This window comes from Hermetia illucens, chromosome 2 (genome assembly GCF_905115235.1).
Source record: "Hermetia illucens chromosome 2, iHerIll2.2.curated.20191125, whole genome shotgun sequence".
NCBI lineage: Eukaryota > Metazoa > Arthropoda > Insecta > Diptera > Stratiomyidae > Hermetia > Hermetia illucens.
In genome coordinates, this window is record NC_051850.1 from 47,884,428 (window position 1) to 47,907,401 (window position 22,974).

Consider the following 22,974-nt stretch of genomic DNA (forward strand, 5'->3'; position numbering starts at 1 on the left):
CTTGTTCGTTTTCCCATAGGACGGACCAGCTTCGTTGAGATCGGTTTCGCCGATTTGATTCACGGTGTTTGGGCTCCATGGTGAAGTGTTCTCCCCACCTCTTCAGCTGCTCGTCATCGTAAGTGACATCTGGATCATACACGCGATCGATGTTGAACTTGGAGATTCGCAGCTCCCCAACCATGCGAAAAATAGCGAACAAAACAACTTACTTACCTAAACGACCATCAGATGGTGATCCCTTTCGAGGCTGATGTGAGGGCCTCCCTTGTTACGCACATCCAAGAGACAACTCCTGAATCTATTGCTGATCACAAAGTTGTCGATCTGATTGTTCGTACGGTGTTAGTCAGCTGAAACCCAACCGACTTTATGGCAGGATCTGTGCTGGAATATTGTACCGCGAAGGCAGTGGAAGTTACAGAAATCCAAAAATTTGCCACCATTATCGTTACGATCGCCAAGACTGTGCTTCCCGAGTAAGGTGTTTTGAGAGCCCACCTTGGCGGTCAGATTCTATTTAGGGTCGAAATCTTCTTAGCAAGCTTGGAGAGGCTCTAGATAAAAGAAAAACTTTAGGCGACTATTGCCTCACTCGAGGCAACCATGAATTCGACGTTCAGCGGATTTAGTTCCAAGCCGACCAAACGACCGACTTCAGCGCGACAGAAGCAGATGCCCAGATCTACTGCCCCAACCAAACCTGCCAACAAACAGGAGGTTCCAGCGTCGTCCAAGCTACAGTAACAACCACCACAGACGCCTTGGGAGAAACGGGTGAGTAATAAAATTGCCCTAGTTATTATTTGTGACCTAAGTCACACTTACTCGCATTGGAGATCGCTGAGGACCTGAAGGTCCAATACATATCCAGCATGCTTTCCTTTAGATCCTTCGTCACAACGAAAGCGAAAGTGGAGGACCATAGAATGAGAATCTAAATAAAATCAAACACAATTGAAATTTTCCTAAAACGGGATATATTATTTATTTGTATATACGTATTTCGAACACAAGTTGTTCCCTTCTCAGTATCTGATCAAGTAAGATATTAATCCCTATCCTGCTCTATAAATATTAAATTTAACGTTGGGATCTTATATTTCTTTTAATATTAATAGAGCAGAATAGGAATTAATATCTTCCTTGATAAGGTACTGAAGAAGGGCACAACTTGTGCCCGAAATAGGAATACGCAAAAAAAAGTATATCTCGTTTTAGGAGAAAATCAATTGCATTTTATTTTATTTAGATTCTATTAGGAAGCGTGAATAGAAGCGACAAAATTGACATAGAATGAGTCCATAGCTCGCCACCTTTGACGTATTCTTCGAGATCGATGACCTGATCCGAATTAAGGCAATAAACCGCACTTTTATTCGTTTGCGAGTAGACCATGAGGCGCCTGACTGCCATCAACAATATCATAGGCCAGGTGATTGTACCAGGATACAAGTTCGCCGAACAATTCCAATAGCTCATGGTGATGTTCAACGCAATGATCAACCTTTTGACATCTATAGCCAGCCGGGCTCGTAGACTCGAGTTTGAACGGTTCCTCGGTGAACACAACCCCCAAATCGTCCTCATCCATACGGATTAGGTGACCCGCCGACCGCAACCTGTTGAGTCGGATTTTATCCACAACCAGACAATCGAGGTATCACTCACAAATTTCGTCGTTATGTAGGCTACGGAATCGTCCATCCTCATGTAGGAGGCCAAAAATTCTTCGCAGGATTCTTCTCTCAAACGCGACCAAGAGTTCGCTATTTTTCTTGCTAAGAACACAGGTGTCCGAAGAATACATAAGGACTGACAAGATCATAGTCTTGTACATTAAGAGCTTTGCCCCTATGGTGGTGTTTTTCTGGGAGTATGGAGCTATCCGACCTAGTGATACCCCTATAATTGCTCCACTGCGTGATATCACCCTTTTTATGTATGGGACAGATAATGACTCGTTGCTAATCGTCAGACATTGATTCGGAGGCCCATACCAATGAATCGCTTGGTGTAGCTGGTCGCCACCATATTTAACAAATTTGACTGTAGTTTCACCGGTTCCTGGCGACGGAGTTCGTGATAGGTTTCTGCGAGTGTTTGCGTTTTTGAGAATGTTGTTACTTACTGCTTCTTACATCCATCGTTGAACCAGTTGCGGGTTGCGTTAATGCTTCCCTTCCTATCCATCGAGCTGTCGAAATTGAAGATTTACTTATTCATACCAACATCTTTCCCAGAATATAGATTTGATCTGGACGAATTCCTTTGCTTGCAACTTATCTAATTCAAAAATGATTTGTGATAAGATAAACGCTTTTATTAAAAACAACATTTTGTGGTCTTAAATTTACATCTACTTTAATGTACAAGTGGTAGGCGCTGCCTAGCTTCATAATTCTTTCATCTTCACAACAGCAATGCAATCCTCAAGTTTTTGTTACGGAGATATTTCCGTTAAGATTGCGCATGCGGTTTAGCGAATGTCGGCACCGGTAAACTCATTCCTTCCTTTGCTTCGAAGAATGTGTATGAAAGCGTAATTGAATCGACTAGTTCCAGCTTGGGATCGGCGCAGTATTCAGGATCAATGTAGAAAAATACTGGCATGTCAACCTACGAACAGAAAGGAATTGAATTTAAAGGACTTGCGGAGCGGCAAGTGAGTCAGTAAGAATCTTACCTCCTCGTGGGGGTTCAGCTGCTGCTCCTCAAAGCAGAAGCACTGGATCTTATTGAAATACTGTCCCGCCTCAAAAGGAACAACATTGTACGTACTAATCCCTATGACTGGTTGGTCTGTGGGGTTCTTGGCGGTGTAGAATGCTAGCGCCGTCTCACCAGGAACTACTCTGATTTCTTTCTGCTGAGGTTTGAAGTTCCATCGCATCGAGGATCCAATGTCTGCGTTGAAGTGCACTTTGATCACTCGGTCCTCCACTTTCTGCATAGTCTCCACCTTGGCGGCGTCATGGCCTTGACTAGTTGTGCCTCCATAGCTGTACGCCTAGAAAGATATAAGATTTTTAGTGCTATTGTAGCTGCATCTGAGCCCAGTAAAACTCGGTATTTGTACAACTGCTTACGGGTTGAACAACTTCGGGAGGTGGTCACGTAAGTCCACTCCGTGCTTTATCTTACCTGACAAAACATCCGATACAGTGGGACAGCTGCATAGCTGCACCCAACTATTAGCACTCCTGCCGCTGTCACATAATATAACGTCGAACGAGCTCTGAATTTCCTTTCTTCCTCAGGACTTCGAATATTTTTACTAAGGAATCTACGACCAAAGTTTGCCGGTGAAAATGTCGATTGCGCGAATGATTTCGTCACTACCGGACGTAAATTGCACATGAACCTTTGTAACATTTTAAAGCACTAAATGTCTTTAGGACTCTCATTAGATGTGTTCATGATAATTTAATACAATATTGTGGAAAAACTTAAAACAATCTCATATTGACAACTATGTAACCATCTGCACTCATCGGAGGTTATGCCGAAGTGTCAAAATAGATTGTGGATAATGTTGCTAGACACATGTTGCTGGATATATGTTACTAAACGCACTTGTGGATTATAATAAGTTCTAATGATATCCCAGACACACACCGAATTTTCTCTGATTGACAGGAATGCATGGTAGATGTCAGCACCTTGTGATGACGTCATTTGGTTATCATTTTCGAATTCAAATCAAAACAAAATTTCTTAGTCAAAGTTGATACGTTGATCATAAGTTGTTACATTAATAGGAATAGTTGTTAGGGATGTTAAGTCATTTTCTCTAATTTTTCCAAACAGAGGACTCTGGCCATGATGGCGTAGCTATAGCAACGATAGTTGACAAACAAATTTCAGTTTTTCGTACATTTTCCTCGGAGAGGCTGCATTTTTCGTGTTTCCCAAATGGAATTCAATTTAGACGATCCTCTCGGTGATATTTTGAGTGAAGGCAGTAATGATAGTTTCTTCGAATCGGGCGGAAAAGCTAAGCCACAACCGGCGAAGCAATCAACGCCAAAACCGGCAACTTCGACTGGGAAGTTCGACGATTTATTCGGGATATCTTCCACGCCTATGCAGCCCAAAGAGCCTAAGACATCTGAACCGGTAGCAGCGAAACGTTCGGATCCCCCGAAAGTAACACAAGCGCCCCCAGTGAAAACTGCAAGCGTTTTTAACGACGACGATCTGATTTCAGACCTGGGCTTCGATCCTAAAAAGCCAAAATCAGCAAAATCGAATATTCTAGATGATATCCTTGGGCCTATGGAAACGAAAAAACCCACAACTAATTTACCACAAAGGCCGCAAACCAGCGGAGGTACATTGAAGGATGAAACCAAAATTTTCTCACGTCAGTCAACTGAAACTACCGAAAGCACTGTGGCCGGGACTAGCATCCTTTCGAACTCAAGGCCTAAGACCGCGGTAGGTCAGCGACAATCTGTTGCTTCTTCTAACGACCCTTTAGGTTTATTTGCACCGACTGTTAAAGAAACTTCCGTGGCTAAAGAAAGTCGGGAGACTCCAAAGCCATCTAGGCGCAAAGCAACTGCAGCAGACTGGCTAGGGTTGGAACCCGAAACGAAACCCGAAAAGGAGCCACCAGTACCTGATCAACCGAAAGAGCAGCCACCACCGCCACAACCGCAGGTCCTTCAGGTTCACGACATCCCACCAGCTCCATCACAACTTCCTATTCCACAACCTATGCTTCAAACATTCAACCCAGCTTCGAACACCCTCCTCCTGGCTGCATCAAATCTAGAATCTCAAAATGCACTTCAGGCCCTCCAACAACAAGAAGCTCAAGTTATGTTGGCGACTCAAATGAAAAATCAGGAAACAGCCCTCCTTGAAATGCAACAGAGGCAGCAGCAACTTCTGGTTGCGCAGGAGGCGCAGTTCAATAACTTAGTTCAGAAGCAATTGACCCGTCAAAATCAATTGGAGGCGACTATTCGGGCACAACAAGAAAGGATCAATGCACACATTCAAATGTTAATGAGTCAACCGCAAATGGTACCTGTAATTTCGGATGCCGCCGGGGACCTTATCGTGGGCAAGAAGCCAAAGGAAAATCAGGAAAAACTGGAGGAAGTTGAACTGGAGGCTGATGTGAAACGCTTAGAGCTAGAGAAGTTGAGATTGGAGGATCTTATTTCGAATGTGAATGCAAATCATGAGAAGGAAATTGAATTTATGGAGAACTCGCACAGGTGAGCCTATACTATTCGATATTTTTCGGAACTTAAAAGCTGCCATTAAGATAGTAGATTCCAGTAGCTTTCCGCCCAAACACTTTATATTTGTATTGTGTATCTATTAACTAGAATATGTCGAACAGTATGTATATATAGTATTCTCTACTTCTAAGTATTTCAGCCTCGAATCTGGTATTAACTATTCTTCCAGGTATGGAGGTTTTGTCACATTCACACAGAACCTGTAGGCAGTGTTCGTAGATATCCCTAGCTTCCTTAGGTGATAGTTTGGTCGGTAATGGCCAATGAATATTGCCACTATAATCCGGAGGCTCTTCTTGGTGAGGTTTAAGCAGTTCTTTGGGCGGTTGGGTTCTTATCCCCCCAGCAATTTGGACTATACCACTCCTGGTAAGCTCGCTCAGTATAGATCTCTCGACCATTTCTCTTCATTTTTTAAAGTCGTAGCTACGAACCCGTTTCTGATTCCACAGAAGGGTTTGGTCCATGTAGAGGCGTGCCTCATTGTCTTTTAACCTAACAAGGCCTGGAGGGCCGAAGGACCTGCAGGGATGCTGCTGGGCATGTTCTTATTGCCTTACTCATACACAACTAGTCTTTGGAGTTGGTTTAACTCCCTGGCTGTTGTGTTGAGCATAGTTATTTCGTTTCACATTACCGCCCTATACGTAATCATAGGCCTTACTATTAAAGTGTATATTAAAAGTAGTATCTTCGTGGTGCATCCCCATTTCTTCCCTGCTATGGACCTGCAAGTCAAGAGAGCCATCTTAGCTCTCCGACAACTGCTTCCAACATGCGTTTTCCAGAGTAATTTTTTAGTTAATTCCCAAATATTTAACCTTTGTTTCTCCTTTTACCTCCATCCCATGTAACCTAATAACTTTCAGGTGATCAAGCTTAAGCTCCCTACTCAATGGTACTGTGGTGAATGGGTTGCCTTCCTGCACCAGCAACTCCTAATCCGGTTAGAGCACTTCATTCAAGACCGTAACGGTACACTACAGTACACTGTAGGAGGCAATGTGGTTAACATTGCGCTCGCCCGAGATTATTACCCTAATTTGACTCAGATACTCATTCACAGCTAAGTCGATTGGTAATTGATCGATTGTTAATCAGATTATTCAGAGTGTTCTCTATGTTATATATTTCTAACTTATTGCTAAGAATAAATTCAAGTAGGTTCTTTATAGCTATTTTTGGAGCTCATTCATGCATGGACTTCAGCAACCTATTGTGTTAGGCTTCAGCAGCCGGTGAGATTCGTATCTCAAGTCCCTCCTTTCTGCTCCTACCCCTAGTCCCGGGAGACCAGATTTAGGCAGGCTTCTTTTGTAGCGTTTACAACAGACCATCTGCCTTCTGACCTCTTAGCATTGCCTTCATTAGATTTCAGGGTTGAAACCCAATATTCATGAGATCTCTTCTGTCCTTCTCGGTGAATGTCGGACAATAGAATATTACATGCTACGTGTCTTCAGGTATAGTGAAACTTTCAGAACAGTTTCAAGACTCATTTAACCCAAAACTGTGGAAATGCTTCCTATAGCCGCTGCATGTTTTCAAAGTGACAATTTACCCCTCCTAGCTTTTGTCTACTTTTATGTAGTTTACAGCATCAGCCAGTAATTCACAGATCAGTAATCACAGATTGCAGAATACAGCCCACGAACAAATCCAAGCACGGGGTAACAGTTATTTGGCTAATCAATATTTAATCATATTTTTTTTTAATTTCATTCACATCAAATTCCCGTAGGATTTCCGCTTGCTCCTCCATGAAGCACAATAAACGCTACTTAGGAAATCCAACTGTTCTCACTAGTTAGTTTCTCGTGCTGGGGCCTCTTCCTTGCCTTTTGAGAAAGACTATCTACTCAAAGGTCGGACTAGCTGAATGCCATGGCGCGTCGCACGCCTCGGTTATGTTCTGAGAAAACTGTTTCATCTTCCTCTTCGGTGTCGTATTCACTCACCTGCCATACTAATCTCTCACCAAGTAGGAGCTGACATACATACGCTAGGGTGACAACCAAAGCTAATCCTCTATCTTAAAGGGGATCAGCCCTCCGACATTGTCCAGTACAGTGCTTTGGTGCGTAAAGGCAAAACAATTCTACTTAAAGTTGGAGAAGAGAAATTCAATGGGTTCTATTAAGGCCCCGATGCCGTTTGGTGCGGAAGACTTTTCGCGTCCAGAAAGTAGGTGACATCTCCAATTTAAAGGGGTGGGAGGATAGTGCAAAACATCCCATTCAAAAGAGTTCAGAATTTGCTTCACGAAGCGGGGGTGAGGTCAGGCATGTTTGTGCAACAGATACTCTCCTTTTCTCAGCATGCTCCTCCTTTTAGTAAAAATTTAAGTCCAGTGACTTGTTATAAAAGGCGACTAAAAGGGACAGAAATTCTGAATTTTTGCAGCTCCGTCACTAGCGGCCATGCCAGTTAGGAAACGGATCGAAGAAAGCAAAGTACTGAAGACTTTATTGGTGAGTTCAAGCGATGCCGAGCGTGACAAGCTCAAATTCCGATGCCGGGCAAAATTCAGGAAAATGTATATGTGCGCCTTAAAAAAAGAGAAGTCGTTTTTGCGATGGTCAGGAAAGCAGAAAGAACTTACAGTTGATCACAAGTCTTTCGATGATCCTTATTCTTGATGACGAGAGGTTTAAAAGGTTGAGGAAATATTTCACCAAGGTACAAACCGTATAACATGTTGTGAAGTTCCACCTCTTGTGGATGAATTGGCTAGTGAGCGAAATATTTGAATACAGACTACTCCTCCAAATAAAAGAAAAATCATGCCCTGAATCTAGGCAGTATCTGCGCAACTGCCTTTTTCACTCATTCGTAAGTACTGGGAATCTAAAATTTTTCCCGCTGAATGAAAGGAGGAGATTAACGCCAATACTTCTAAGAAGGTACCTAACTTGGATGCGACGATTAGAGAAGATTTGCTTATAGCTAAAATTATCCTGGAAAGCATTAATGAACATCTCGAAAGCATAATTGACAAGAAACGGACTAGCTTTACTGTGCATCCTCCTGGACTAACCACAAGAACAGCCTGAAGATCATTTTGAGCAATGTGTGCAATTCAAATCTCCGCTTCACGTGTTCTTCATCGACTTCAAGAAGGCTTTCGAGAACGTTAAAAGGGAGTCTTTCTGGAACGCTCTACACGGGAGCGGCATTCTGGAGAAGTTAGTAAGGAGTGTTTCTGGAATGTTCTGGACCTTATTCAAATTACTCTGATTTTAAAAAGAGAAGCAAGTGGACTGAAGATAAGCACCAACAAAACCAATTTTATTTATTCATTGGTATTAACGTCCTTCACATCGAGGATGTCGGTAAATTTGTCTGCTTGGGTAGCGTCATTTCTATCATCTGGCACAATAATCGCAGTAGATCCGTCGCTCCTTAAAACTAAAATCAAGTTGAGGTAGTTCCGTGCCGATGTTCTCTCTTATATGGGGCCATCGGGGTATGCTAACCTCATATCATTTCTACGGCTACTTTGGCTTCGCATGCAGTGGAACCAACTATCCCAAGATGACCGACGAGTGGGTTGCTTTAGGACCACATGACACAAAACCGTGGAGTAGAAGTGCAGGCGTCTCTCGAAGTCCTGGAGGGAGATGGAGCGCCTGAACTACGAACAATGGCGCGTATGCACGGTTAATGCCCTATGCACCATCAAGGGTGAAATGAAAGTTTTTAGCACTTCAGAAATTCTTCGAAAGTCTGCACTCAATTCAGTTTGTGTTGTTTTGGTTTTTCAGTACATCCCGCAGATATCCGAGGCTTTTTATGATTTTTTCGTGCAGCAATCATCTGAAGATTTTCGGAATCTGAGGAGGGGCAGAGTTGTATATGCACTGCGACCTCTAGTTATTTCGGGGATTTAGAAATCTGTTAACTGTGATGAGAATTTTGAAGATACGCTAGACTGCCTTTTGTATAGAAGTTCGATTGGAAAAGCAAAGAACCTGATTTGTACGGTTACATATATGACTGATCAGCGAAGGTGATCTGAATACCTGTCGGAAAGGCAGTCTGGCGAGTGACTTTTGTCAATACTGCACTGTCTTGGTACGCTAGCAAGGACTTTACCGCGATCGCCAGGCTACCAATTTTCAAATATGAAGGGAGATATAGAACAAGAAACTCGGATGCCCAAAACTAAAACCGACGAGGACTTCCGGTGATTTGCAAAAGCGACTGATGATCAAACATTCATGAAAAAGTGACTAGATTAGCTTAAAACGGCAAGCAGTTCCACATAACAGAAGGTAGCGTTAAAGTATGTCTACCACTTTTCTCAGCAGTGGTGTGTGCACATTCCGCAGCAGACGATCCAACTACTGATGGAACAGTCAATTGGTCTGCAAAGTAATGTATGAGTATATTCATGGAGGCGTGGTTAGGCTAGCTTAACAAAAGATTCACCTCCACCGAGCCAGCTTTCCATATAACACAACATATTGTCAAAACATGGAAAATACCATACTAAGGAAATGTACATTTCCTAGTAAAAGACCCAACTACTGATGGAGTAGTGAACTGACTATCAATTGATGAAATTGTCACCGTGTTAGATGAGCGGATCAGGTAGGACCTATCAGAGGTCAAAAGGCCAGAATTATAAGCATACCTGCAGAAAACTTAAACTAAGGACGTGAACCCGTTTGAGAGTGTCTATAGAATTCTGCTGGTGGGAATCAGAGGCCTCTCATCTTCGTAGATAATGTACTCTACTCAATTACTGAAAATTATCTAGGGTTCTTGTTGAATAAGAAAATGCTACTGTCATCTTCCGGGAACCACGATAACTCCCACTGTAATCAGACACGAGTTCCTATTGTCTAAGGTCCCTCCAGACAAGCAATCTTGCTGTAGATAGTAGTATGAATGAAATGTTGAAGCGGGTAAATTACAACAGTTGAAGCTAAGCAGGCCTTTAGATCTCCAGTAGTGATCAAATCTCACTGGTGACAAAGATACCAGTCGTGTCGGATACCATTCAACTCAGCTGTAAATGAGTACCCGAGTCCAATCGGGGTAATAATCTCGGACCAATGTAATGCTGATCACATTGCTTCCTACATTGTACTTTAGTGTACCGTTACGATCTTGAGCGAAGTGCTCTTACACACTTCAAGGCCCTGAACCAATTGGGTTGTTGCGCCAAGGATTATTATTATTACTTAATCGCAAAGAAGAATAGCGGTGTGATGGGAATGATCCAAAAAATGTCGGGGGACCGTCACCTGCGTTGGAGTCTCAGATTTTTCAGAATGTTCGCTTTCTTCAACTCGAGCTAGACTTCCAACGATATACTCGTAAGTTATTCTAGGCTTTAGCGAAGTAATATGGTGGGACTCTAGAGAGTACTCCTCTCGCTTTTGCGGCAACGTGCTTTTGCACTCTAGAAAGCCAAGTGGCAGCAGACGCGAATACAGTGTTGACGGCTACGGCAACGCGCGCTTCCTTGATCTGCGAGTCTGTTTCTGACAGACTTCTGATTGTAAGATTCTAGTCCAAGTTAAGGAGCATCACTATTCTGCAGTGTAATTCACCAACGGAGATTTCTGATATAATGGAGAAGGATGCTTTCTACGAGCAACAGCATGCCCTTCAGGAGAGGTTTCCCCATCACATCTCCGAGCAGGGTGTTGTCAGAACACACCTTAGCATTTAGATCACCGATCACTATCGCATATAAGAGACCTATGATCTGTAGGTTTTTCACTGGGTTGGGTGTAAAAACATTTCCTAAATAAATGCAGTGCCCTTCAGCCAAATAGCTCTGGATTTGGAAAGAGAGGCAAGTAGGTTTGAACTGAAGGTAAATACCAACAAAACCAACCCGACAATTCGTAGAAAGGAAGCGTGGTTGGCACGGACGCTGATAACGAACTTGACCTCGCTTGACGAATTAAGAGCATTAGATCCGCTTTCGCTACCTTGTCTAAAATTTGGAAATGATGTGATCTTAAAACCAGCATCAAGTTGAGACTATTCTGTGCTAAAAGCTACAAGTCTTCGTAAACACTTGTCTGCGACGGATCATCTGAGTACGCTACATATACTATTTCGAACAAAGAACTTGGACGGTGAACAAGTCAGTTACTCGTGGGCGGTATGATTAGAAGACGTGGAGAGGTAACACATTGAGGAAGGGGTGATAATTGCATTGCAAGCTACCGCATGCCAAATAAAACCTTTCATTTGAGGCTCACATTTTAATACTTTGCAAGTACAATTAACGTTTACCAATTCCATTGCACGCTCATATTTTTTGAAGGTTTTTCTCACATTCATTTCAACCTTTATAGGAAGCAAATTCAAGTACTGGAGGAGAATTACCAAAATGCTGAAAATCGTCTCAAAGACGAAATAAAAAACATTCAAGAGCACTACAGTAAAAAACTGGATATGCTGGAATCTGAAAAGAAAGACATCATAGCGGGCTATGAAACCAAACTTAAAGACGCTGCCAACGAATATGAAGATAACTTGAAGAAGCTGAAAGAAAATTATAAATCGGAAATTGATACCTTAAGAGCAGAACACAAGACTATGATCGAGAATATAAGACAATCAAAACTGTTGGAATTCGCGGTGGTGCAAGACAACACTTCATATTTGCAAACGTTAAAAAGTGCATCTAGTAATCTAGAAAACGTCTCCGGTGACCTGCAAACGTTAAGAGATGAACTTTATTCTAGGATCGAAATAGCTCACAAGGAGAGGGATGCCAAGTTGGAATCCAGGGAAAGGGCCATTGAAGGTTTGTCAAGCATTGGTTTGCTTCTTTTTAGTAGTTTCAATCCGTTTTGTCGCGTTTCCATTAATTTGGTCTTTACCAGTTGTTTAAGACTTAAGTAATTGTTACGAACTTAAGTAAACATTTACTTTTCATCCTGACTTTTTATTCTGTAAATCCTATAACTTTAGAATCTATACCATTCCAGACAAGGAACGCCATTTGAAAATAATCGAAGAAACTGCAGAGCAGGAGCGGAACCGCCTCATGGGTTTAGTCGCAACTTTAGAAACTCAACTCAGCAAACTCACGAAAGAAACGTCGGAAGAACAATGGGCTCTTAGGCAGAAAATATCTACTCTTGAAGTGGAGCGATCCTCGTTCGAAAAAGAAAAGCAATTTGCCAAAGAACAACTTCAACGCGAAGAAAAACATATCGAGGATTTAAAACAGTATCAGCTGGAAGAACACCAACGCCTAACGCAACAAATTCAGGATGAAAAGCAGCTCATCACTGTTGAAAGAGCCAAGCTGGAAGCAGCTAAGAAACTCCAGGCGATTTCCAATACTGATCAATTAAAATGCGAAGCCGAGGCCGCTTTGAAAGTAGCTCAGGATGCGGCTCGCCAAGCGGATCAAGAAAGAGAGAGATATCTCAACATGCAACGCCAATTGGAGACCCTTAAACGGGAACTAGTTGACGAACAAAACACTGTGCGTCAAAAACAGGACGAATTGGAATCCTCAACTTACTCCGTAAAGGGAAAAGAACGTAGCGTACAAGAAGCACTATATAGGGCGCGTCAAGCTGAACAGAATTTCAATGCCAAAGTCCAAGTACTTCAAGCTCAGATTCGTCAAACTGTACAGAGAGAAGCCCAACTGTCTCAGGATCGCGTCGACCTATCTCGACAACGCTTTGAATTACAGGAAATCAAAAAAAGACTGGAAACGACAAAGTGCAGTTTATGTCGAATTGGGGAGAAAAATAATGAAATTTCTCAGATTCTAACACGAGACAAAAACGATGGAATTCCCATCAACCCTGTTCCTGCCGTAACGACGACTGCTTTTAATTATGGATATTTAGGATACCCACAAAGTGCCATTGATCATCTTTTTGATGATGATTTAGCAGAATGTTTGAGAAGGATGCAAACGAAGGATAGGGGAGCCAACTTAACAGCAGATTTTGACTATGCTTCTCATGACCAATTGCCTCAAGGGATGGTCGCAGGAGGCTCTCACACTGTGCCAACACAAACATTGGAATCAGATTTATTGGAGGCGACTTTGGACGCTCAACAGGCGTTGTGAGATTAAAGGGATATAAAGGATTGTTTTGGTTAATGTTTTATAATAAACATTTTTACTTTTATCTGAAATACTATAATATCTTTTATCTAATTTACCCTCATCAATGCTATTCCTCCTTGTAACCAGGGGGTAGGTGAGGAAAGTGCAAAAACTATAATATACAATTTTGCAGATTACTCACTGAGCAAGCTATCACCAAACCTGGCAGTTAGGTATAAAATGTTATAAATCCAAACATGAGAAGGCGGAACTTAAGTTGTGGTAAAGATAACCGGCGGGATTTCTCCGACTTGGTGACAGGATCGGGCTCCTTGAATCGACAGCATGCCGTCGAAAGCGCTAATCGTGGGGCGATTCAACGTCTAGACGCCACGACGACCAGGAGCATTGCTCCCTCTGCTGCAGCTGTTTCACCACAATCTGTGGCGGTCACTTTAGCAGGTGCGCGTAGGTAGTGGATGAAATAGACTGAGGAAATGAACCTTTTCATCGTCTACTTTCGTTATTTCGTAGTAGGAATAACGGCAAGGCAGGTACAACATTTTACCGTCCCTTGTTGCATTTGAGATTCGTGGAACGTTTGCCGCAATACAAGCCCATGACTATGTAGGGGGTCGCAGTCCAGTACGGCTTTATTACTTGGCGGCATCAATTATTATTGACATCATCAATTATATGTTCTACACCGTCCGTGTCATGTTGACGTGTCGCTGTTGCAACTACAGTCACATGTGTATTGTGGTACAGTTGCGACCATCTGATTGCACGGCCCGAAGATCCACTTTCGCGTAATTGGTATAAGTGACCGGAGAGATCTATCATGGAAGATTCATATGGCACGTCGGTGGGATTTATTACGCCAGGATAATGCTAGGCTGATTCAAATCAGCTCTGGCAATGCCAGCAGATGGAAGAGAAATAAAGTGCAGAGGATTTTCCGAAACTATGACATTCCTAATGAGCAGAAGAAACTTTCTGTCGTATGTAGTTGGTTACGAAGGTATGGCGAAAGTCACTCCAGACATGTCCAGAATGTAACGTACGCGACGAACCAGCGGAGGTTTTTCAAATCACTAAACGAATCCGCGTAGAACATCCAGACAATACAGTTTTGGTACCGAAAGCGTGAGAATATTGGGGTGGAATTTGGGGATTGCAATGCTACCGCCAAGCTACTATGCCGGGCATAAATTTTGTGGATGTTACCGAAGAGTAGATTCGATGAGCCATTAACAGCTTGAAGAACTGGAGGGGCCCAGGTCTTCTCTGGGTACAGAACTTCTGGTACAGTAAGTTTACCAGTACATATGGTCGGTTGGTACACAGCTTAAACTAGGTCGTTAGTCGGTCGCGGGATCCACCTTTCATCACAGCGAGCATTACCTGCCTTATCCCTAAGGACGCGGTGCAAGACTCCGCAGAAACAAGACCAATTACTTGCTTACCAACCCTCTACAAATTCATAACATCCGTTATTATTGGAAGGGTCAATGCGCACCTCGAGACCAATAACATTCTGTCCAAGGAGCAGAAGGGCTGCCGAGTCGGGGCAAGGAGTTGCAAAGAGCAACTCATTATTGACTTGGTAGTTGTAGGACAGGCAACAAAAGGCCAACGAAATGTCTTTAGTTGCTATATCGATTATGCCAAGGCTTTTGACAGTGTCCCGTTCACCCTGCCTTATCGATGTCCTATGTCTGTATCGTATTGATCCTGAACTAATGAAGTTCATGGGGTCAGCGATGGAAGGGTGGCTGGTGTTGGTTCATGGCTATTGAACGATGCTAGGGGGCATGATATCGGTACAAAGTATGGCTTACGTGCTTAGTTCGAGTTGACATACTTGATGTACTTAAATGACATCTAGCTATATGCTGGTACTGACGACCAACTTATATGTCTGTTGCGAATTGTAGACATGTTAAGCTGTGATATTCGGATGGACTTTCAATTAGACATTTGTCGAATCCAGGCCATCCGCAAAGGTTATCTCGAGCCGCATGCCGGACATAGTTTTGGTGACCTCTGCATCCAAACAATGGCCGAGACAGACTTCTATAATTATATAGAAATTCTGCAACAAACCCTACTCGAGTTGGTAATCTCAAGGATCCTCTGCTAATCGAACTCTTGTGATATGAAGAGCTGGTGTTAAAATCGCATTTCTGAGGAAGAATAAAATATGCGTATTTAATGTTTTCGCTATTCACTGGCATATGCATTTGGATTATTGCGGATACAGACTACTAATACACATAATATCATAGTAACGTTGAGCGGAAATACGTGGGGAAGCAAGTAAGCTATGAGCCATTGGCTCGGGAAATCGAAGAAATTTGGTATCCCGAGAGCGTGATTGCAGTTCCCATAATATTGTTAGCCTGTATTGTACTTAAATCCCTCACGGCTTCCCTTGATATCCTACGACTCTTACAAAGTCTGGTTTAAACTATGCAGAAATACATCATTCGTGCTCTATATTGCGGGGATTTCTCGACGGATTCTCTCACTAACCTATCACCGCCCACAGTCACCAGCGCCTCTTTATCTTTCAAGTAGATAGGATCGTCCGAACCTAAATATTTGGCGCTTAGTATTAGCATTAGGTAAAATCTGGCATGTGCCGACATTGTGATAACTCAGGAATAATAAGTCGCACTGCGTCTTAAACGAATTATTGTGCTGCTTTACTGGTTATAATATATTCGTATTTATTAACTATAGTATACCATTCAAGTATATAACCCACAGGAACTTTATTATGTTCACTACTTCCAAGTATTTCAACTTGGCATTTGGTTTTAAGTATTCTCCCAGGCGCCTCAACTTACTTTGGCAAGTGAAGCCGCGGGTCCTCTCCCGGCCAGCTCGCCCACTGCCTCATTGCTTGCTAACCCAATATTATTGTGCGAGTCGAGCGTGTTCAATCTAAGGCATTTCTATATTAGTTCAGGATTTAGTAGGTAGGTCTTAGCCGCCTTAATTACCGCTGGGCTGTCGGTTAGAACAGCAATGTTCTGCCCTCTATAGTTCCTTTCCAGGTTAAAGAGGTCACATGTGTTTTTACCGATTGGTGGTTTATCAACATAAGACGTGGTCGAAAGCGTATTCCAGTGAACACGGGCTCTTCAAATGAAATCCGTCTTCTTCTTGATATCTGATATGTTGAACTCAGATGCACTTTTAATAACCCCTGCTTTTTAGCAACCTTTCTTTGTTGCGGTCTTCGCAGTAGGAAAATGTTGAACATGGCTCCAATGATTGACTTCCCAATTTAATTCTTTTTGGGTGGAGTCAGCTAGGTTTCAGTATTGCTCGATTGCAGTTGTTTCTTTTTTTTATGTTTTTTAAATGGTTCTTTCATTTGATCCTACGAGTATGTAGGTTAGATGGTTCGTTGTGCCATAGTCTCCCATAGCATGGTAAGGTCAAACTTACTCTCTGGGGCAACTAGGTATCAATAAGGCTTCATTCGAATACAGTCAGTTACCCCCTACTGCAAATTGTCCAATGGGCACGGTTGATTGTAATTCTATGCACTACCCTCTTTAGCAGGGCGGAAATCCATTCAGGATTTAGGAATACATACTCCAAGTTAACGTGAAAACAACATGTCAAGGAACAATACCAGAAATGCTGCAGATTGCTTAGGTTCTGCGGGATTGCGATAGGTAAGGCTGGGGTCCTTTCACCAAAACGGATTCATTGGATGTACACATCCATAATAAAAAACGTTTGGATGTATGCTTGGATCGTCTGGTGGCCGAAGCTGAACTTTGCCTCAGAGTCTCAGTTGCTTAAGTATTGCTGGAGCAATGAGTACCACGTTGATGCGTTGACACTCGAAGCAATTCTAAATATACCCACCATTCATTTGGAGGCGAAATGGAAAGCAGCTAACGACGCCTATAGCTTTGATATCATTGGAGAGTGGAAAGGCAGTCATTCATACGGTCATGGGTCTATCTGGAAATTCCTTGGCAAATAACAAGTGGCTCTGATGTCCACCGATAGTTTCCAGATTTGTCTTTAAAAAGACATACTCCATCGTAATACCAAAAAAGAAGAATGGTCGATAAATGGTTACGAGTGTTTTCAGATTACAGACCTAATAATTTTCACCGTCGGGTCAGTTATGGAAAACGGATCGAGGGCAAGGGTTTTTTTCGGGAAATTCGATTATGAAGCTCTCGGAAAAATAGGGACCATATTCAAGGCACAAATATATGCCATTTCATTGGCAGTAGAAGAATGAATGCAACAAAAATTGAAGGGTCGCATTCTTTAAAATCTGTTCCAAAAGTCGGGCAGCATTATCACCACTGAAACTGCTGTGCACTTCAACAGCGCTGGTAATGAAGAAGCTGACAGACTGGCTTCCGGAGGATCTGGATCCACAATGGTGGGATCAGAACCAACTTTTGGTATCCGGCTATCCACTGGCAAGTCCACTCTGAAAGGGATAAATTGCAAGGATTCACGCAGCGAATGGGGAAATTCGATTTTCTCGATCCAGGGCCGCTAGAGCGGCATTTTTGTTGACCCTAAAGAAATTGGGCTTGAAAGCCCTAGTAGGGCTTTCAACAGAACACTGCTTGTTAAACTACCACATGGAAAAAATTGGAGTGGTAGTCTCAGCTATATGCGGCCAATGTAACGAGGAGAAGGAGATGGTCCTGCATTTCGGCAGCTGCCCGTCCTATTCAGATCTCAGAAGAAGATACCTTGGTAAAGTTTTCTTCAAGGAACAGTCTGCGCATTCTCTGTCTCTGGCCAATGTTCTCAGATGTGAACCCCGTAGACGAGAGGCTGTGAGTGTTTGAAGCTGCGGCTCCCCCCACTAAACTATTATAAACTAACTAACTAACTTCATCTGACAGAAAGCAAAATCCACTTTTACTAGTCACGGCCTTAATAAATTCCGCTATTAAGAAAAAATTCCCTTAGCTTAAGTTCAAAACTGCTACTCCGCACTATGAAATAAAGTTGAATGTTTATAATTTCAAAATCAACACCATATTGCGCTCAAGAAAATGTAATTTACACATGTATTTGTAAACTTACCTGGAATATTTTAGTAACACTACCCATTTTACTTCTCTTCGTCAACCAGGTTCATGTTTTAATATTTCTTTCATGTCAATCGTTATAAGCGATTTAATAAGGGATTAAAGATTGAATTGGATAATTGCACATGTTACTTATATAACACCCATCAAATCGGCCATTCAATCGCATTATTTCACCGATTTCTGTTCGAGAATATAAAAGTTTTAAATCGTTGTAGGGTTGTGGTTATACTTGGAACAATGGAATTTTGGATCATCCTTACCATCATAGGTATTACAAGAAAATAGATACTATTCCATCTCTCTTGACAGTATTTATTTTTATAGTTATTTCAACTGGAGCGCCAACCCAGAAGTGCGATAGAATCTGCCCCAAATCTGCATCACCGATTTGTCCTCTAACGGAGGACGCATTTCCAAAAAAATTTTCAAATCTGTGTGAATTGGAAAAATATCTTTGCGCTACTAGATTAGGTAAATATACGATTTCAGTATGCGAAGTATTACTATTCTGTCTTGAACTCTGACTCGTTAAATATTTTGCAGAGATTACAGCTGTGCTAGGAGGGTGTGGTGCTAGCCGTCAATAAAATAGTTTACCTTTGAATCAATCTCAATCCAACCAGGAAGGTGTTAAAACTATTGAAACAAATTCTGAATTATTGTGAATAAAGATGTGAAAAACTAAAATTTGAAAATCTCGAAAACCACCTCCCGGGGATGGTAAAACTATTCCATCTCTCTTGACAGTTTTAATCATTTCTTTATAAAAAAAAACCTTCATTAACAATTCATTACATAATTTATCGTTTGCTACAACTTTCCAACCACCAACTGCCACTCCTTGTCCCTGAAATTGTCTCAATTCCAAATGTAAGCATTTTGTAGCATAAAATAGTCTATGTTATGGAAAATTGTGAAAGAAATTATTTTGAACGATGTTATCAAAAATCCTTTAAATATATATTATGCAATTTATTATTCATTGGTATGTATGTAGTATATAATATCTGGATTGTCACAATTTCAGCGGATGTCAAATTTTACCTAATACTAGCACTTATTGCCAAGCAATAAGGACGATCCAACCTGCTTCAAAGATCAAGAGGCTCTGGTGGAGGTGGCCGGTTTGCAAGGGAAGCCGTAAAAGATCTGAATACAATACCTCTAGCTGACAATATTGTGGGAATTATCTACAACCACCTTCTTGAGATGCCAAATTTCCTTGATTTCCTGAGCCACTGCCTTATAGTTCACCTTCTTCTCCACGTATGTCCGTTCAATAATATATGCTTAGCGACCCCTTTTGCCACCTCACAGCACAACAGGTGTATATGTCAAATATTGATTTGTTTGAATATCTAGTTGTTCGAGTATCTAGCGTATAAATCAAGTTTTTGATTAAATTGAATATTTCCCGACTGTTCGGGTACAGTCTAAATGTGGTGGAGCGCCAAATACTCCTCTATGAAATCGTGGTAATGCTTATTCACGGTGGGATTATCCTTTAATCGTCGCTCCACCTGTCGGAAATTGACGTACGCTGTTCGTACCGAGTCATATAAATCTATGGTATGATCGCTATCTTGTCTGAAAGATAACTTAACAGAGTATCCTCCTGTAGGTGTACGTGTTTTTCAGGGAATTGTTTTCGATTTCGTTCGCCTCCTTACTGACGATTCTTGGTCAAGATGGCTCTTCAATCTCCCAGAAACGTCGTAGTGTTTTATCTAACTCGTCTGTAGCAATATGAAATAGACTCTGGTAAGCCGTGGATGGAGCGTGCTCATGGGTCCGAACAACACCCATCCAAGCTTCGTTTTCTGGGCAAATCATCATTAACGGCGCAACGGCCGGTATCCAATCTTGGCCTGCCTTAAAAAGGAACAGCAGACATCCCGGTTTTGTGCGGTCGATATCCCTAAAAGCTGTCTGACGTCAAACGCCGTCCTACGCCATCGCTCCATCTCAAGCAGGGTCTGCCTCGTCTCCTTTTTCTACCATAGAGATTGCTCTTATAGACTTTCTGGGCTGGATCATCCTCATCCATACGGATTAAGTGACCCACCCACCGTAACCTATTGAGCCGGATTTTATCCACAACTTGACGGTCATGGTATCGCTTATAGATTTCGTCGGTTTGTAGGATACGGAATCGTCCATCCTCATGTAGGGGGCCAAACATTCTTCAGAGGATTCTTCTCTCGAACGCGACCAAGAGTTCGCAATTTTTCTTGCTAAGAATCCAAGTTTCCGAGGAATACATGAGGACTGGAAAGATCATTGTCTTGACCAGTAAGAGGGTCAAGGGTCAAGGTGAGACGTTTCGAGCGGAACAGTTTTTGTAAGCTTAAATAGGCTCTGTTGACTACCAACAACCGTGCACGGATTTCATCATCATAGCTGTTATCGGTTGTGATTTTCGACCCTAGATTGGAGAAATTATCAACGGTCTCAAAGCGGTAATCTCCTGTCTATATTCTTCCCGTTTGATCAGGGCGATTTGATGTTGTTCGTTGGTTGGTTTTTTGGTGGTGACGTTGCCACCATATATTTTGTCTTGCCTTCATTGATGTGCAGCCCAAGATCTCGCGCGAATTGCCGCCTGCTCGATCTGGATGAAGGCAGTTTGTACGTCTTGGGTCGTTCTTCCCATGATGTCGATATCGTCAGCATAGGCTAGTAATTGGGTGGACTTAAAGAGGATCGTACCTCTTGCATTTACCTCAGCATCACGGATCACTTTCTCGAGGGCCAGGTTGAAGAAGACGCATGATAGGGCATTCTCTTGTCGTAGACCGTTGTTGATGTCCAATGGTCTTGAGAGTGATCTTGCTGCTTTTATCTGACCTCGCACATTGGTCAGGGTCAGCCTAGTCAGTCTTATCAATTTCGTTGGGATATCGAATTCTCTCATGGCCGTGTACAGTTTTACCCTGCTTATGATATCATAGGCGGCTTTAAAGTCGATGAAGAGGTAGTGCAACTGATGTCTATATTCCAACAGTTTTTCCATCGCTTGTCGCAGAGAGAAAATCTGATCTGTTGCTGATTTGCCTGGAGTGAAGCCTCTTTGGTATGGGCCAATGATGTTCTGGGCATGTGGGGCTATCCGGCCTAACACGCGAATGGTTGCCCGTAAATTAATCCATTTTCTAGTTGACATCCATAAACATCTGCTGGTAATAGAACGTCAATGCGGGAGGGAACATTAAAATATGGGCCTGCTAAACGAACGTCAGACAGATGTTTAGTCGAGCTTTTGTCGAATCGTATTGCTGGTAATGGTGTCGTTATATTGTGCAAAATTAACGCTGAGAATGACAGTGAATATCTCCATCATCGTTCTCAGTTATTACTTCGAGAGACATGATGCCCTCTGTTGCTGCAGGTTCGCTGGCTCCGATGCCGCCGACCACAACTTTTGAATATCTGCGAGGTGTTTCTAAACATTGTACTACCGATTCCCTTATAAATGACTTCTGGGATCCAGAATCTGAAAGTGCTCGGAGAGGATCATGTCCTCGAAACTTAGTCTTGATCGTTGATAATGCTGTGTTTAATAACAGTTGATCTTTTGGTGTTGCTGTACAATGATTTGTGGTTGTTATTGTCTCTGCTGGGGGATCAGAATGCAGCATAGTATTATATTATGCATTTTCTCGCATGATTTGCAAGAGTGTTTTGATGAACATTGGTTCACTGCATGCTCACTACTGAAGCAATTGAGACACAAGTGTTTAGATCGCACCAATTTTATTCGAGCGCAAACGCTGCTTTTTTTAAATTTATCTCATCATCCCACTCGAAAAACCGATGGGACGCCGGGCACATAGGACATCCCGATAATTGCGATATGTGAGCGTTCACTCTTTTATGTCATCTAACGTTAATGTTAAAGAGTCTAGCATCAAGAATCGTTGTTTGAGAAAATCGAGAAATTCTTGAAGTGTTGCTATGTTATTAGAATTGCTAATGTGTTTCTGCCATTCCTTTTTTGTCTCTCGATCCAGTTTCGTATTAAGTATAAAAACTGAAAGAAGATCGATGCTGTTTACCTTCAGGATTTGAAGACTGATCATGAGCTGATTTATCATGTCTACACTGAGCGTCAACCCAGCCACATCGTTTGTCTGACAATTCCGAACGTCTGCTGTTAAGCTCAGATACTATATGAAGCTACTAGACTCACCTTTCCCTGAACTTCGCAGATGCGGTTTCTGAACTGCAGCGATGTTTGCATTCTCATGTTCTCAGGTATTCTTATACACTCGAGTTGCATCGTATCGTTAACCCTTCCTATTGGTGCGGATGGAGCTGTAATTGACGTATATATGTATAGTTATCTTTCCTGTAATGATACAAGGCTGCACCCAACCTAATGGATCGTATAACTTAGCTACGTCTGACAAAACTGAACTTTTTGTAATGAATCGTTCCTCGGTAGGCTATACTTTAAGTGAGAATTCATCCTGTGTTCGATGCCATTAAATTCTCAGTGTCCAAACTTCCTCAGCCAATGCGATATCCAGCGGTTGTTGTATCTTAGGATCTTCAGGTGGTATCGATTCAAGAAGCT

The 22,974-nt window shown here is 42.3% G+C and overlaps 2 protein-coding genes across 3 annotated transcripts; one reads left to right on the forward strand and one right to left on the reverse strand.

Moving 5' to 3' along the window:
- Nucleotides 1-2,300: 2,300 nt before the first annotated feature.
- On the reverse strand, nucleotides 2,301-3,505 carry LOC119648148 (cytochrome c oxidase assembly protein COX11, mitochondrial). The gene is made up of 3 exons (XM_038049719.1): nucleotides 3,145-3,505; nucleotides 2,687-3,010; nucleotides 2,301-2,619 (listed from the first exon to the last, which is right to left on the reverse strand). The coding sequence occupies exons 1-3, from the start codon at nucleotides 3,373-3,375 to the stop codon at nucleotides 2,461-2,463; spliced, it is 714 nt and encodes a 237-aa protein (XP_037905647.1). The 5' UTR covers nucleotides 3,376-3,505; the 3' UTR covers nucleotides 2,301-2,460.
- Nucleotides 3,506-3,890: 385 nt separating this feature from the next.
- On the forward strand, nucleotides 3,891-13,380 carry LOC119650365 (fas-binding factor 1 homolog). Of its 2 annotated transcripts, XM_038053059.1 has the most exons (4): nucleotides 4,028-4,149; nucleotides 4,211-5,231; nucleotides 11,579-12,033; nucleotides 12,218-13,380. In XM_038053059.1, exons 2-4 carry the CDS (start codon nucleotides 4,279-4,281, stop codon nucleotides 13,324-13,326), a joined length of 2,517 nt encoding a protein of 838 aa, XP_037908987.1. In that variant the 5' UTR covers nucleotides 4,028-4,149; nucleotides 4,211-4,278; the 3' UTR covers nucleotides 13,327-13,380. The 2 variants fall into 2 exon arrangements, with proteins under 2 accessions (XP_037908986.1, XP_037908987.1); XM_038053058.1 differs by having other exon boundaries at nucleotides 3,891-5,231.
- The last annotated feature ends 9,594 nt before the right edge of the window (nucleotides 13,381-22,974 follow it).